At 42.4% G+C, this 16,537-nt stretch overlaps 1 protein-coding gene across 2 annotated transcripts in view; it reads left to right on the plus strand.

The window, feature by feature from the left end:
* The first annotated feature begins 299 nt into the window (after positions 1-299).
* The window catches only part of GUK1 (guanylate kinase 1), a 211,537-nt gene continuing 195,299 nt past the window's right edge, over positions 300-16,537 (plus strand). Inside the window, exon 1 of one of the 2 annotated variants that reach the window (XM_069210986.1) lies at positions 300-464. In XM_069210986.1, the coding sequence (XP_069067087.1) occupies positions 371-464 (94 nt within the window). In that variant the 5' untranslated portion in view covers positions 300-370. The remainder of the gene's footprint in view (positions 465-16,537) is intronic. The other variant, XM_069210985.1, reaches the window with a different exon arrangement.

The following is a 16,537-nucleotide window of genomic DNA, read 5'->3' on the forward strand; positions in this document are numbered from 1 at the left end:
TTAGCTTCAGCAATCCTGTACTGTTTCATTTCCTTGAGAGAGGATGTTGGTTAGGAAGAAATGATCAAAAACCTACATATATTCTGACTACCTTCCCGAATGTTACGAACATGTTAAAAATAGCATTACAAGGGAGAACGGCATAGTGATACATACATAAATCTATGGGTTTGATACTTGAATGATTTTATGATAATTTTTTGCTTGTCCCTCCATAGGAAACCTACGCACTTAAACCTTTTGAAACATGGCCGCCACGAGCATAACCGTTTCGTTTTAAGTGAAGTGTCGCGTTAAAGTCTATAGCGCAGGGTGGGCCGTTGTCTTGGTGAGCGAGGAGGCGGGGTTGGCGCATGTGCAGAGTTACTGCATGCCGCCCCGCGGCCCCAGATGTAGTTCTGCAGTGGCTAGCCACATGAGTGGACTGAGGTACCTATCTGGTCTGTGCAGAGGGGCCAAAGCAGGTGAGAGCATCCCGCCTGCCCTTTATTCAATCACACCACTCAAGAGATGTGTAAAATGCTGGCTGGTCTAAGGGATGGATGAAGGGAGTCGGGACCGTGAATTTGCATATGTTAACCCATAGGAGTAGGAAGGGTATTAGAAAAGCCGCTGGATTACGAGATGCACATTGGCAATTCTTTAAAATGCGTGCTATTGACCTAACATTATGAACTGGAACTCTCCTGCATGGGTAGCGCTTGCATTTGAAGTACTAACTTTTAAAAGCAACACGGACAGACTTAATCAGCTCTTTAATGGGAAACAAATAATTCATGTGATAACGAGCCAACAGGAGCAGCGCGAGAAGATAACACCAGATAAAATGAAATGCAGCCATTAGGTTAATAAAACATCAGGCAGCTTAGAAGGATTTGTAATGGCAAAAAGGACAATACCGCTGCAGAAAGTGTAGAACTTTATGGGCGCAGACCACGGCTCTGGAAGGGAATCAAGAGCTGTAGGAATAATAGCAACACGTAGAGGGCAGCCAACTGTGGCCCGTACTTTACATTATTTGCAGACGTGGTGAGAATCCTTTCGAGAATGCCATAGACGAAGTTAGTATGTTCAGGCTGCACGTGGGGTCTTCCTAAATGATAACGCACGATCATTATTCCGGAGAGTGCCTAAGGCAGCGGACACGCGGGCAGTGTTCATCACATGATCGCTGATGCACGTTCCATTGGCTTTTGTACTAGAGCCGTAAACTCCCTTTTAATTATTTTGAGTAATTAATTTATGTTGAGTTTCTGCGGCGGCTAGCTAGTTTATACACATACTGAGTGTAAAGGACCTTCAGGCAATGCTGTTCGTAAATCGGATTCATTGCGAAGACGTCTCAGATAAAAAGGATATATTGTAGTATTTGTTTGCGCTTACACACACGGATAAAATATGACTTTTAGGCAATTGGTTCCCTCGAGATGACAATGCCCATTGTGAAAATATGACAAACTGCCCTTATCACTTTTAGAAGATAAAGTATGCAGAGCAGTGCCAGCTAAGGAAAATCAAACTTCCCAACCACATCAAGGCTAGTTGCAGCCTCAGGCTAATCTTTCTGAAATCTACGCAGTAAATCCTGTCGCCCCTTCAAATTATGACGATATGACTTGAAATTGATCTTTTATTGGCATTAGAAAATAAAAGTATGCGGATACGAACTTAATCAGCCAGGAAAAGTCAGGCTACCCCTTGTCACTTTAAGGCTGGTGTCAATGCTTGGGCTAGCTTTTTGACTTTTGGACTCTTGCTCTCATCCCGCTGAGTCTTCGCAATGCGGAGATATGACACAATCTGCCGTCATTAGCGTTAGAAGAAGTGACGTAATAAAACTTGGGGCCCCTCCTACACAGACTACAAGGAGCCTCTCCTGACCCAGTCAGCACCTATCTAGACGTATTCTTGCCAGCTAAACTCCTGAGCTGGTACAACAAATCAGTAGGTGACTCGATGCAGAACCTTAAGAACCACGTGGAGCTGAGGGGTACTTTCTCTGTTCACTGCCCCCGTGCCGATATGCACTACAGAATTTCCATTGGGTGGCGTATACGGCATTGCTGTTTTTAATTTTTCCCGATTTAACAATTATTTGAGAAATACGGTTTCTTTTAGATGTCTTATGGAGCTTCTTAAACGACAATTCTTTTTATCTTCCTTGCTGATGGCAATGATTTTAATTAATTTTGCAAATAAATTATAACTATTACCCAGTCTGGTGCTCTCAGGCCAGGGACCTGTCACCTGTGCAGAGTGTACTGTTCTGAAGGGTCACCCTAAGCTTGTGGCCCTCCTACACTGCAGGGGCTAATGTTTCGCCACTGATTAGAAGATGCAAGTACACTGAGCCTTGCCAGCCAGGAAAATCAAACTGCCCCCCTACCACCTGCGCCCTTGGTCCTGTTCTGCTGACCCTTCTTGTTGCAAGTAAATAACCCACAATCTGTGTTTTTCACCATTAGAAGATGAAAGTATGCTGAGCTATGGTAGCTAGGAAAGTCAAGCTACCCCCCACGTTAATGGTTAATGTTGGGCACAATGTCTCAGGCTAGCCTTGCTAATTCCTACGCAATTGGCCCCATTCTGCTAACATTTCTTTTTGTGCAGATATGACCTGCAATCCGTGTTACCAGCATTAGAAGATGAAAGTATGCCAAACCGTACCAGTCAGGAAAATCGTACTACACCCTACCCCTTTAAAGCTAGTTGCACAGTCTCTGTCTAGCCTGGTTTACTCATGTGCACCTGGCCCCCATCATTTTGGAACACAACATTGCAGAGATGTCACCCACCTCTTTCAATTACAGGTATTTGAAGTTGAGTACGTTGAGCCCTGCTGATTAGTAAACTTACAACCTGTAACTTTGACTAGAAATATCTTGTTGGCTGAAGCCTGAGTTTATCCAGTTGTGGTTTTATCGCTCAAGTCTGTCAATTAGGAGAAGAGCATCTGCTCACTTGATGCATTGTTTTGTAGCATTTGTATAGCGTTTACTACCCCAATGTGGGGGTGCTGAAGCACGTATCTACACGGGTAGCAAGCTACATTTTATAGGATGTGTGGTTGGGAGGGTGTTGTGTTTTGAGCCTATGTGGGAAGTGTTTTCATGTCGTTCTTGCTGACCACTGAGATGTGGTTATCTTGTTATGGGATGCCCCCCCTGGCAGTGTGGATGCTGATTTGTCTGGAAATAAAATCACTGTGCAACTCGCCACTCGTGTGATATGACATATTTTATAATTTATGGTAAAGTAGTGCCAATTGTTATTCTAACAGGGTACTATTTAAATTTTCTGACGGCCTATCACTAGGTAGGTAATCATAAATTTAATGAGTGCTCAAGTCAATAAAATTGAAGCACTCCTCACCCACCACTATTCAGCAAAACAGGAACGAGTTAATGCTTTACCAGTTCCGAACCAAAAAAAAAAGTTTAGATTGCCCAAAAACGTCAGGGTGGTAATTGTAAAAACGCAAGCATAGAGGACTAAAACCATCAGTATGGTCCAGAAAATAAAACAAAGTATGTTGTGGATGGTTCCTTTGATTTACTTGTTCTGGCCAGTAGGATATGGTATACATCGTTTTCCCTCAAGCGTGGTGAGATATAGTTACGTTACATCTTTGACTTTGTATTTAATGGGTGTTCAGTGCTACCTATGAATAAGGAAGTTATTTTTTTCTGGGCCATGAGCCCTTGTTTCTTGGAATATTCGATACCAAAGATGAAGAGCTAATTAGACTAGTTAGGGATAGCTTGACAGCTAGGGCTACCAACTGCCTACACAAGTTACATACTCTTGCAACAAACACATTTATGCTCGAATCGTATTATAAGCATTTTATCATTCTTGCTAGAAACGATGGACCAAGTGTTTATCAAATGGCGAAGAGGTTGACAATGCTCAATTGATTTAAACTAACCTGAGTGGAAAGAACCTAAGGCGGGATATGTAGTATTATGAACATATTTCATTTTTTAAACATTTTCACATTGCATGTTTTCAAAACTCCGAGGATACTTAGCTAATTAGCTTACTCAGTTTTGACATCTTCCCAAAAAGTGTTAAGACGCAACTTAGGGCAGCCTGACATCTAAATATCTGGGTGTACATCCTGCTAATTTTTAAAAGAAGTAATCACAGTGGACTTAAACCTAAACAAATGCTTGTCTAAATAGTGTTATTTGATATTACCTAACATCTGCGATTACGTCTGCCTAGGTAGTGGCTCTAAATGATCATTTAACAGAAATGGAAGTAGAGATGGAAGAAATCTGGGGCAACCTAAAATACTGTTCTTTGCCTGATGTATGTTCTTTGCAGCAGGCATATTAACCATCTGCGCTACCTTTGAGTCAAAACTACCACTAGACAAAATTCCCATCTCTCTCAAGCTGGTACATTAATCACTAGAGTAATCTTGACGCTTTTATTTTTGTGCCAAAAGCTGCTGGATGTACGAGGAAGTTTGCAGTGCTTTTAAAACTTCTGCACAAAGGAAGCAATAAATATTAAAAAAACATGCATGTGTTTGTCAGAGGCACCAGCTGGGGAAGTGCCCTCCTCCCGGCCCAGGCCTACGGACACCCTGGTAATCCGTCACGGACCCATTGTGGTCCACGGACCACATGTTGGTAACCACTATGCTAGACCATTCGACTTGCCGAAGAGCGAAGGGTAAAAGTGAGGAAATGCGGTGGGTATGAATATAAGGATTTGTTGACCTTCACCAAATCGTAGCTTTGGCAGCTGCACACGTGTTTTGAGATTTAGGGTATGATAATATATTGTAGTTCATTTTTATCCAATTATGTACTTAATTCAGAAAGGCAATTTGTTACGTAGTTAGCTAAAGTTGCCGTTTCATAGCTGAGTGTTGTAGTGTAGTACATGGAATTGGGTTGGATCCCCTCCCTAACAATCTCAGATACTTTAATTTGGTGATTTATTACTGAATCCGTTTTGGTCTTGAGATGCAGGGCTTTGGTTCACTGATACTGTACTGTAAGCATCTCTTATCAGATGGAGGTGCACTAAAATGTCAGTGGTGTCCTGTTGTAAATTAAAACGAGTTTGTGGAGCTGCATGTGGTGCACAGCAGCTTATGATCACTGACTAGCCTTTGGCATTTTAAACTACGCAAGGTCAAGCACAGAATTTGGTGGTACAACCAGTTCATGAATGAAGGAACACTGGGGTCAGAAGACTGTGTACCCTGAAAATTGACTGATTCCCAGCAAGTGGAATAAAGGACTACAGCATGGGCTGCAGGCATCCATAACTGGGTGGAGCATACAGGGTGCATGTGCACTCAGTACTCCCAAGCAAATTCTTACCTTTGCTGTGCATGCGATATTCCAGGTATCTGGTCCACATGTAAGCTGGCGTATGAGTGTGGGGGTGGTAGTTTATATTTCCCAAACAACCCCTAGGTGCTTGTGAGCAGTGAAGTAGAATACTGCATATTTTTTTTCGGTTGACTTACATTGTCTCAACTACATTAAAAAGTCACTGTTGCTCAAGATACTCCACTCCATAGAAAAATCTTCCAATTTCATGTTGGCATACTTCATTTGTACACACGAAGAGTGGGATAAATAAACACTTTGGATGAAGTATCATGAGTGAGGACCTGAGTTGTGGTCTTAATGTGCTTCTCACTGCATCTTGCAACTTTGCACCACCCCTGGTCTAAAGGCGAGGATATGAGAAGGGAAGTGCCAACAGCTCCAGGCCTTGCCAGGGCAATTTGGAAAAGCTTGTGACCACTACAGCTGAGTGGTCTCTGGTACACAACATTAAAACATTTTAACAATGCATCCCCAAACTCCAAAATACACCTAGATTTTGAAATGTGGGTATATTACCGACACATCAGAACCCAGGTGGGGGGGGAACACCCCTTTGAACGTTGTCATGGAGGTTTCAGTCGAAGCTCAACCAAAACTTTCCAGCATTATTTCACAGCATATTACGCCGCTAATGCCTGTTTCAGTATTTGCAAATAGCATATGATAACTCTGGAGCTTCAGCTTTATTGATGTGAAGCTTATACAACAGTACTGCACATTTGTGTATCTAATATGATTTTCCCCTAATGCCTATATTCTTTGTCACTGGCTTGACAAGTAAGTAGGAAGTTCTTAGCTAAAAACTTGCCTATTTTTTTCATCATCGCACTTCCATTAACTCAATATCCATTAGTTGTCCCAGTCATCATCATTAGAAACAATGGCTAGTCCTTAGCGGTAGGGTATTTACAGCAAAATGCTCCTCAGATCCATTTCTCTGTAATCTGTGAGATCAGCATTTGGTTGTATAAGCTTCAGACTGAGGGTGTAAACATTTCTTATGTTCCAGTATTAAAACGTCTCCCACCCATGATACCGTTTCTTCTTTTCTGAAAGATCGTTCCTTTTTAAGTCTCTATCAAACCTTTGTAGTCGATCAGTTTCCTGGTGACATGCGGCGTGCTTCAGGGCTCTTCCCTGAGCCCCATGCTTTTTAATGCCTGTATATGCCCCTTGGCCAATGCCATTAAGTCTTTTGGCTTTACTGTACTGACATACTCTGATGATACTGCTTGTCTTCTCATTGACATAAGAATCTGTTTGTAACACCGCTCTGCTTCAGAACTCAAAGAATCTGGCTGTAACTCCACTCTGGTTCGGAACCACAGTTGCCAATTGAATGGCCCTCAATTGTCTCAAGCTGAATGGAAAAAAGACAGAAGCCATAGTGCTTAGTAACCAAACAACCTATGGTCCACAAGCTGGTGGGTAGATTTTTATGCATTTAGACACTTCTTGGACCAAATTTTCGTTTGCCGGAGTTGATAAAGCAATAAATATAACTTTGGAGGACGCAAGGTTCAGGTAACTGCCAGGACTGAATTTCCACCTTTCACTGGAGGCAGCTTGCAAGCTGCAAGATGTAGGCCTTAAGACTAGTACAGCCCTGCACAGATGAGTAGTAAATGCTTTTGTTTAAAATCTTTGTCCAGGAGAAGTGCACCTTGTAGTTCACTTAGTCCATGTTTATAGGTCAAGTCTAAGCAGCGTGCATGCTCTGTTTCTCGACTTTTGTAATCTATTTCTATGTATATATATGTGTGTAATATAAATAATGGCAATATTTTCATTTTTTGTTGTTGCAGATAGAGGAAGAAGGTAAACAGAAGTGCTTTAGTTATATGCAGGGCCACTAGAATTATGTGGCAGAGAGAACAAAATTATTGAGCAGCTTGACCAGTTTATGTGGCAATAAAGGTCCAGTTATACATTTACAACGCCATTGCTCTAACTCAAGCAAACGAAAGACATCTTGCATTGCAACTGCTTGTTTGGTATTTCTGGAGTGTGTTGGAAAGAAATACTTTAGTATGTTAAAAATGATCTAGGTAGTGTAATTTCCACACACTTTTAACTGTACACTGTATAGTTATATTAGTAAAACTGTGTGTCTGTGCAAATGTAATGGTCATTTGAATTGAAAATGTGTTGTCTGTAATGGAATTGTGCCACCAGACCATGAATACTCCACTCTGCACCACTGCACTCTATTCCACTACACTCTGTGCCTCTACTCTCTACCACTCCACTCTATGCCAATGCTCTTTGTCACTCTACTCTACACCACTGCTCTGTACGCCTCTCGAGTCTAGGCTACACCAGTCTACTCTGTACAACCCCACTCTATGCCGCTGCACTCTACGCCACTGCAACTCAGCACTCTGCGCCATTTACTCTGTAGCACTCTGCACAACTGCACTCTACAGCTCTGCACTCTACGCCATTACACTCAATGCAGCGGCACTCAACCCTGCACCACTCCACTCTACGGCACTTCACTCTACTCTGAAACAATCTACTCTATGCCACAGCACTCTGTGCCACTCCGTTCTGTGCCACTGAGCTCTGCACCACTCTACTCTTAACCACTGTACGCCAATGACCTCTACACAACTGCACTCTGTCACTGCACTGTAAGCCACTGCACTCTACTCTGCATCACTTTACTCTGTGCCACTGCTCTCTATGCCACTCTACTCTACACTACTGCTCTCTGACACTCTACTGTGCAATATTGCACACTCTGCCACTGAACCCTACTGTGCCCTACTCAGCCACTGCACTCAATGGCACTATACTCTACTTTGCACCACTGTATGCTGCTCTGCTCTGCACCACATGACTCTGCACCACTCTGCTCCACTTGACTCTACTCTGCACTCTACACAACTGCACTCTATGCAAATTGACTACTCTGCTCTGCACAGCTGTAATCTGCACCACAGCACTCTACTTTGTACCACTCTGATCTACTCCACTGCATTCTGCCATGCTGCATTGTATACCACTAAATTCAATGCCACTGCACTTTACTCCATTATATTTTGCAGCACTCTACGCCAGTGCACTCTACACCAGTTCACACTACTTTGCCACTCCAGTGTATGCCATTGTGCGCGACACCACACTATGCCACTGCAATACACAACACTCTCTGCCTCTCCACTCCACAACTCTATTCCACTCTTAAGTTCTAGTCTGACACTCACCGCCACTCTCCTTTATGACACTAACGTTTAGTCATGCTGAACAGCAGCCACGCTCATGAACAACATGGCTAAAACACATTGCCAAAACCAGGTGCTCTTGCATGGGCGAGACCTATTGGCTTTGCCAATGGTGGTTTGAAAGAATTCATCTTAGACCTCTGAACAGGCAGCTGAAAGGAAATAGCCCAGCAAGCTTTACTAGGTGTTACATTTCACATTGAAAAACTGACTACTTAGTGGTTGGGACCTAGGATTTTGCAAAGCTTGTTTTTTCTCAAATGTACAGAAATAACAAGAGAGATAATCGCTTCTATTCTTAAATAAGATCTCTCAGTGGAACATGTTACATAAAGTATGACGGAATTTTGAAATAAAGGGACCGGGACAACGTGATTTGATATTACCATGTGCACAGCAAAATTTGCAGTGACTACAGTCTGGCTAGGAAGACAAGAGGTTGGCGGGGGAAAACTTGGAAATATATGAATCTTCAGCTGTTTTTGCCAGGTTGGTAAAGGGTGTGGTCAAGTTGGTAATATTGAGAAGAGAGTGGTGAACGGACAGGTGTTAATTAAATAACCAAATAGGAGGCAAAAAGAAAATTAAAAATGTCATATCAGTTGATATGGGGATTTTTATGCCTTGACAAGTGGAAAGGGGAATAATCAGCAATTAAAATAGGGAAAAACATGCAGACACTCGAAAAACTATTTTGCAGTTTGCAACTCACGAACCAAGCTGCTGTGAGGATATTAAAATGTTCTGTTGGCTTGTTGAGCTACGTATGGAGATTTTTTTTGCTGCCTCATTCAATTGCACGTCTTAGGGTGGGCGTGATGGTTACACTTGGAGTCTGTATGCTATGCTGGAAGTATTTGTCAAAGAAGTTTATCATTAAAATAGGGTGAAATTTTAGATGTGTGAAAAAAGTTAATAAATTGATGAGTAGTAATGAACTTGAAACGTTTAACGGCTCCTAGTTCAAATAGACTATCAAAGTGAGACTTATTAAGCCCTAGTCTTTCCGGCAATAATTCATTTTGGTAAATCACCCACTCTTGTGAAATATGTCAATTTACAGAATATATGGGATTTTTGAAGATTAAATGTCTCCTGTATTTTTATTAAAAAAGGTGCTTGATTGCCCTCCTGTTTTCTAATAAGTGCATTGCTAATCAGCTATCAGTCTTAAGGGCAGTGAATATTCTGCAAACCCACACTTTTCTCTTGTATTCCCTCTATGAATTGTGTAATTCAAGCATACACATTGAAATCTCTGAAACTGAAGCCAAAAATCCAAATATTGTTGCTATCATTTGGACTATCCACTCCTTTGCAGGTACTTCACTTGGAGCTAACACACACTGAGTCACCAGATTCAACAAGTATATTTCAAGGATGTTGTGTGTGCTGAGCTGGTTTCAACCTTATGGCATTCAGTGGAATAGACAACTGGGGCAGTCTCCCCAGGGAGCTCCAAGCTAGGCAGTGTTTGGTCTACATGTGAACTACTGGTTTTAGAGTAGTATACCCAATATTGGCATAACAAATATGCAGTGATTGATTCTGAAAATATGTTACGTATTCAGCAAAATATGTCACCACTTCGGCTTGCTGTAAAATAAGTAGAATTGTTTAAGAGAGGTTAGTTATATCAAAACACTGAACCCGTTGAACTTTTTTTTTTTAATGAAAACTGTAGTAATTTATTAAAGCAAAAAACTGATTGGTGCTCTTCGGGTGCTCTTGATTTAGGCCAGATATCCCAAATATTTAATAGGAAGAAAGATGGTTCAATTTATGCATTTAATATTCAGACCATCAAAAGCTTTTAGGCTAAATGCCTAAATGATTCAAGAGATTGTGGGTTCTGAACCCCTGAAGGGATATCTTTTTTTCTATGGCTGTATCCACAAAAGCAGGAAAGCACCCTTCCAGGGACTATTTACTGACAATATGTGCACTTTTAAACAGATGCTTTCTCATTTAACACAAGGAAAATATGTAAATCTTATGTGGAGCGTAAAGCTCACTGAACTCTGTTGTAGATGTTTAAGGAATTAGTAATTAACTGCAAGAGGATGGAAACCTGTTGCAAAACCAGGTAGTAAAACTACATATAAATGTATTGTATTGTAATAGGGAGATCATAGCAGGGTGAAACAAATGAGGGAGAATTTAGCAGGGTTGTTTGGGAGGTCATGGTAGTAGAGTGAGGTTTGGTGAGTTAGATGTGGAAGTGGAGGAAAGAGCTTAGGCAGAGTTATTTAGGAGATGAAAGTAGTAGACTGGATTTGGGATGAGTCAGAGTGGGAATGGAGGATAGATTGATAGAGACATGACATATGATGATGGGTAGATAAGTGTGATAAGATGAGAGCAGGGATTCATAGATATCTAGTATATAACAACCCACCCAGGAGCCATGCAATGACCCACGAACATGCCAAGCACAGAACATACACACACACACACACACACACACACACACACACACACACACACACATACATATAGATAGACATACACACATGAATACACACACATATGCACACACATATGTACATACAATACATCATTAGAACCATGGGTAAATATACTTAGTCAAACAGGTTTAAAGAGTGTGTGTGTATTTTATTGTTATGACATAGTAGCAATACATATTTTCTAAAGAACTATACATAACAAGAAATAGAAACATAATCAGAAAAAATATTTATCAACATAGGCATATGCAGTCCATAGTTGTTTGAATATGGTGGTTATGAAGGAAAGAGCCAACTCTTGAGTAGTTTTCTGAAGACAAGAAAGTTATCTGTGGCTCTTATAGTTGGGGGTAATGAATTCCATAGTTTGGCTGCTTGAACGGAGAAGGATGTACCACCTATAGTCTTTTTCTTGTATGGTGGTGTTCTAAGGCGGGGTGCCAATCTTGAGCAGAGGTTTCTTTGTTGGATGTATTTGGTTATTTTGTTTCTGATAAAAAGCGGTCTTGTTCCATGTATAGCTTTGTGGGTGATACAAAGCAGCTTGAAAGTGCATCTTCTGGCAAAGGGTAACCAGTGTAGTGCTCTCGAGGCACCTTCCAGGTGGACTATTTTACAAGCTTTCTTATAGACTGAGAGTGTGGGCTGAAAACAGTGGCCACCTTCCTGGTCCGGCAAGTCGGAGCATGTCGGTTCACTGGTTATGGGGAGGAGGTCGAAGGAAGGCCTAGGCTCTGTTGCGACTCCAACTGGCTTCTCACTAGGAAGCATTTCCTCTACTATGTGAAAAGATGACAAAAAGCAAACTCCCAGTGGTATGAGATTTTTTTATTTTTTTTCTTTTACATGTGTTGTGTGAATTGGCCCTGGTGTGAATTGCAGCTTCCGAAATGTCCCTCTGTATTTGGATGAGTAAAGCGCTCCCATCGCTTTGGCTGTGTCAGTATCCTTTTTCATTTTTTTCTTTGGCTGTTTCCACCTGTGTGCCGAATAACTGTTGTTGGTTGAATGGCATGTTGAGGACAGCCTGTTGGATCTCAGGTTTAAAACCTGATGTTCTGAGCCATGCATGGCGTCTAATGGTAACTGCAGTATTTATGGTTCTTGCGGCTGTATCAGCTGAATCTAACGCTGACCTTATCTGGTTATTTGTTATTGCTTGTCCCTCCTCTACTACCTGTTGAGCTCTCTTTTGGTATTCTTTGGGGAGATGTTGAATAATGTCCTTCATCTCATCCCAATGAGCCCTGTCGTATCTTGCAAGGAGGGCCTGTGAGTTCGCTATGCGCCACTGATTGGCTGCTTGTGACGCTACCCTCTTTCCTGCCGCATCAAATTTTTTACTTTCCTTATCTGGAGGGGGTGTATCTCCAGAGGATTGCGAGTTAGCCCTTTTCCTTGCCGCGCTGACCACTACCGAATCTTTGGGAAGCTGTTGCGTGATAAATACCGGGTCAGAAGGTGGTGGTTTGTACTTCTTTTATACCCTTGGGGTTATGGCCCTTCCTTTAACTGGCTCCTGGAAAATCTTTTGGGCATGTTTGAGCATACCTGGGAGCATGGTATGTTGTGTGTGTTGAGGACAATGTATTAAAAAGAAAGTCGTCCTCTAGTGGTTCAGTGTGCATGCTCACATTGTGGAAAGCTGCAACCCTTGCCAAAACCTGTGTGTAGGAGGTGCTATCTTCAGGTGGAGAGGGTTTAGACGGATAGCACTCTGGGCTGTTGTCTGACACAGGGTCATCATAAAGATCCCACGGGTCTGTGTCCTGATGTGACTGCATAGTGTGTGTGGGTGACTGTGCAGCCGGTGTAGCAGGTGGAGAGACAGCTCTCTGAGGAGAATGAGGAGGAGACTGGGCTGGAGAAAACTGGCATGGCGGAGATTGCTCTCTTGGCACTTTAGCCTTTGGCTGATCAGTGTCCATACGTCCCATGGAAAGCCAGCTTTCTTTTTAATTTGAGGGGAGGTGCTGTGAGGATCTTGCCAGTACCCTTGTGGATCTGTATCCTGGCTTGTCTGTCATAAAATTCCTCCATTTGTTGAAGCTCTTCCTCAAATCTATGGCTTTCTTTAAGCTGTGTAGAAAGTCCATGTTCCTCAGTATATGAATTGTCTTTTCGTCTCCGAAGTGTTTTTTTCGGTACCGAAATGCCCAGGGAGATAGTAGGCCTCAGTTCGGAAAGGGACTTTCGGGGTCTCGACTCGACCGGTCGGTGTCCAATTTTTTCAGAGTCTATGTCTCGACTTGAGTCCGAAGACTTCGATGCGGGTGTGGCCTTTTTCGGTGCCGAAGGTGTTACTTGGTCACCGCTTGATTTTTTTTTCTTTTCCGGGTGGAGCCATGGCCTTCCAGCAGTGGCGTCCCTGAGGCCTTTTGTTTGGTCTTGGTCTGGGTGGGGACAGAAGTACTCACATGCTGGCCCGCTGTCGGTGGTCGGCGTCTGAATCGGATCCTTGAACGGAGATGGCAGTGTGGATCATCTCCTCTTCTTCCGCGTCGAGGTGTTCGGTGCTCTTTGACTCCATTTGTAGCCTTCTCGCCCTTCAGTCCCTCAAGGTCTTCTTGGAACGGAAGGACCTGCGGGCCTCACAAGTATCCTCTCGGTGATCTGGTGACAAACACAGATTACAGACCCGATGTTGATCTGTGTAGGGATACTTTGCGTGGCAACGAGGGCAGAATCGGAACGGGGTCCGGTCCATGAGGCTTTGCCGCTTCTTGCGGTCGGTCCGACCAGGCCCAGGTTGGGCACGGGTGCCCCGAAGGGCAACCGAAGGTGTGTATCCGCCGGTACCGAGGTGTCAGTGCAAGATGGGGCGTGATCGAGAACAATACAGACTAATTTCGGTGATTTTAGAAGTTTTCCGAATCGAACAGCCGGAGTGAAGAGGAACACGTCCGAACCCGATGGCGGAAAGAACACAATCCAAGATGGAGTCGATGCCCATGCGCAATGGAGCCGAAAAGGAGGAGCCACCCGGTCCGTGACTTGAAAAGACCTCCTCGAAGAAAAACAACTTGTAACACTCCGAGCCCAACACTAGATGGCAGGAACTGTGCACAGCATGTGTATCTGCAGCTACACATGCCACCGAGAATGAATATATATATATATATATATATATATATATATATATATATATATATATATATATATACATACACACACACACACACATCTATCTATCTATCTATCGAAGAAGTCCCCTTGAGCCACGAGACCGAGCGACGACTCCTCCCCGGCTCCACCGCGCATGGGCATCGATTCCATTGTCAGACTGTTTTCCCACAGAGGGGTAAAGGAAGGAGTGATAGAGTATATAGGTATAAAGTAAGTGATGACCTTGTAAATGTATATATAAATGTAATAACTTAAACGACTACAGGCTTCCAGGGAGGGTGCATGTGAATCTGCAGCAGAACATGCCACGAACAGATATACACTGGGTAAGTGACATTTTCCGTTTGATGGCATGTGTAGCTGCAGATACACATGCTGTGCATAGACTACAAAGCAGTTTGTCCCCCCAAAAAGTAGCAGTGGCTATCCTGTAGAAGTTGAAGTTATTTGAAATTACGTTTTTAGGACAGCTTGGCCTACTGTGGCTTGTGGTAATACATCTACACAGTAGTGTTTAGTGAATGTAGGTGGTGTTGACCATGTAGCTGCTTTACATATTTGTCATTGGTATATTCTCTAAGAAAGCCATTGTTGCACCTTTCTTTCTTGTAGAATGTGCTTTGGGAGTAATTCATAGCTGTCTTTTTGCTTTGATATAGCATGTTTGGATGCACCTTACAATCCATCTTGCTAAACCTTGTTTTGATATAGGATTACCTATATGTGATTTTTTGGAAAGCTACAAATAGTTGTTAAATCTTTCTAAATGGTTTGGTTATGTCTACATAGTACATTAAAGCTCTTTTGATGTCTAATGTATGTAGAGCTCTTTCTGCTACAGAATCTGGCTGTGGGAAGAAGACTGGCAGTTCCACTGTTTGATTAACGTGAAATGGTGATATGACTTTTGGTTGAAACTTTGGATTTGTTCTTAGTACAACTTTGTTTGTGTACTTGGAAGAAAGGTTCTTCAAGAGTAAAGGCTTGGATTTCACTTACTCTTCTTAAAGAAGTAATTGCCACTAGGAAGGCAACTTTCCATGTTAGAAATTGCAGTTGACATGAGTGCATTGGCTCAAATGGTGGACCCATTAGTCTTTTAAGCACTATGTTTAGATTCCACAATGGAACTGGTGGCGTTCTAGGTGGAATGATGCGTTGTAAGCCTTCCATGAAAGCTTTAATGACAGGGTCTCTAAATAAAGAGGTGTTACATGTTTTGTAAATATGCAGAAATTGCAGTAAGATGCATCTTTATAGAAGAAAATGCTAAGTTAGATTTTTGTAAATGAAGTCATTAACATACAATATCTTGTATTGATGCTGTAATATTGATGCTGTAAGAGGGTCTATATTTTTAAATTAACAGTAATATACAAACCTTTTCCATGTGTTTGCATAGCACTGTCTAGTAGAGGGTTTTCTTGCTTGTTTAATAACTTCCATACATTCTGATGGGAGTTGTAAATATCCAGACTCTATGACCTCAGGAGCCAAATCGCTAGATTGAGTGCCTTGGGATTTGGATGTCTGATCTGACCTTTGTTTTGTGTCAACAGATCTGGTCTGCATGGCAATTTGGAATGTGGTACTACCGATGTTGTGTACCACAGCTGACGTGCCCATGTTGGTGCTATGAGTATCATGTTGAGTGAAGTTTGATGCAACTTGTTGACTAGAAACGGAAGGAGTGTGAGAGGGGGAAATGCGTACGCAAATATCCCTGACCAATTGATCCCTAGAGCACTGCCCTTGGATAGGGGATGTGGGTGTCCGGATGCGAAGTTTTGGCATTTTGTATTTCCGCTTGTTGCAAACAGGTCTATGTTTGGTGTTTCACTTTTGAAAGTACTCTTGAATTACTGGAGGATGAATCTCCCATTTCTGAGTTTGTTGGTGTTTTCTGCTGAGAATATCTACCAACTGATTGTCTATCCCTGGGATGTACTGTGCTAATAGATGAATTTGGTTATGGATTGCCCATTTCCAAATGTTTTGGGCTAAAAGGGACAGTTCGGATGAATGTGTCCCTCCCTGTTTGTTGAGATAATACATGGTTGTCATGTTGTCTGTTTAGATGAGAACAATCTTCTGTTTGAGAAGAGGTTGGAAAGCTTTGAGTGCTAGAAAGACAGCTAATAACTCCAAGTGCTTTATGTGTAGCGGTTTCTGTTTAACATCCCACGGTCCTTGAATGTTGTGATTGTTTAGGTGAGCTCCCCAATCAATCATTGAGGCATCTGTTGTAATTATGGTCTGAGGCACAGGGTCTTGAAATGACCACCCTTTGATTAGATTGGTGGAATTCCACCACTGAAGGGACATATATGTTTGGTGGGCTGTCAACACTAGATCTTGT

The sequence above is a fragment of the Pleurodeles waltl genome, chromosome 10 (assembly GCF_031143425.1).
Source record: "Pleurodeles waltl isolate 20211129_DDA chromosome 10, aPleWal1.hap1.20221129, whole genome shotgun sequence".
In the NCBI taxonomy this organism is placed as follows: domain Eukaryota; kingdom Metazoa; phylum Chordata; class Amphibia; order Caudata; family Salamandridae; genus Pleurodeles; species Pleurodeles waltl.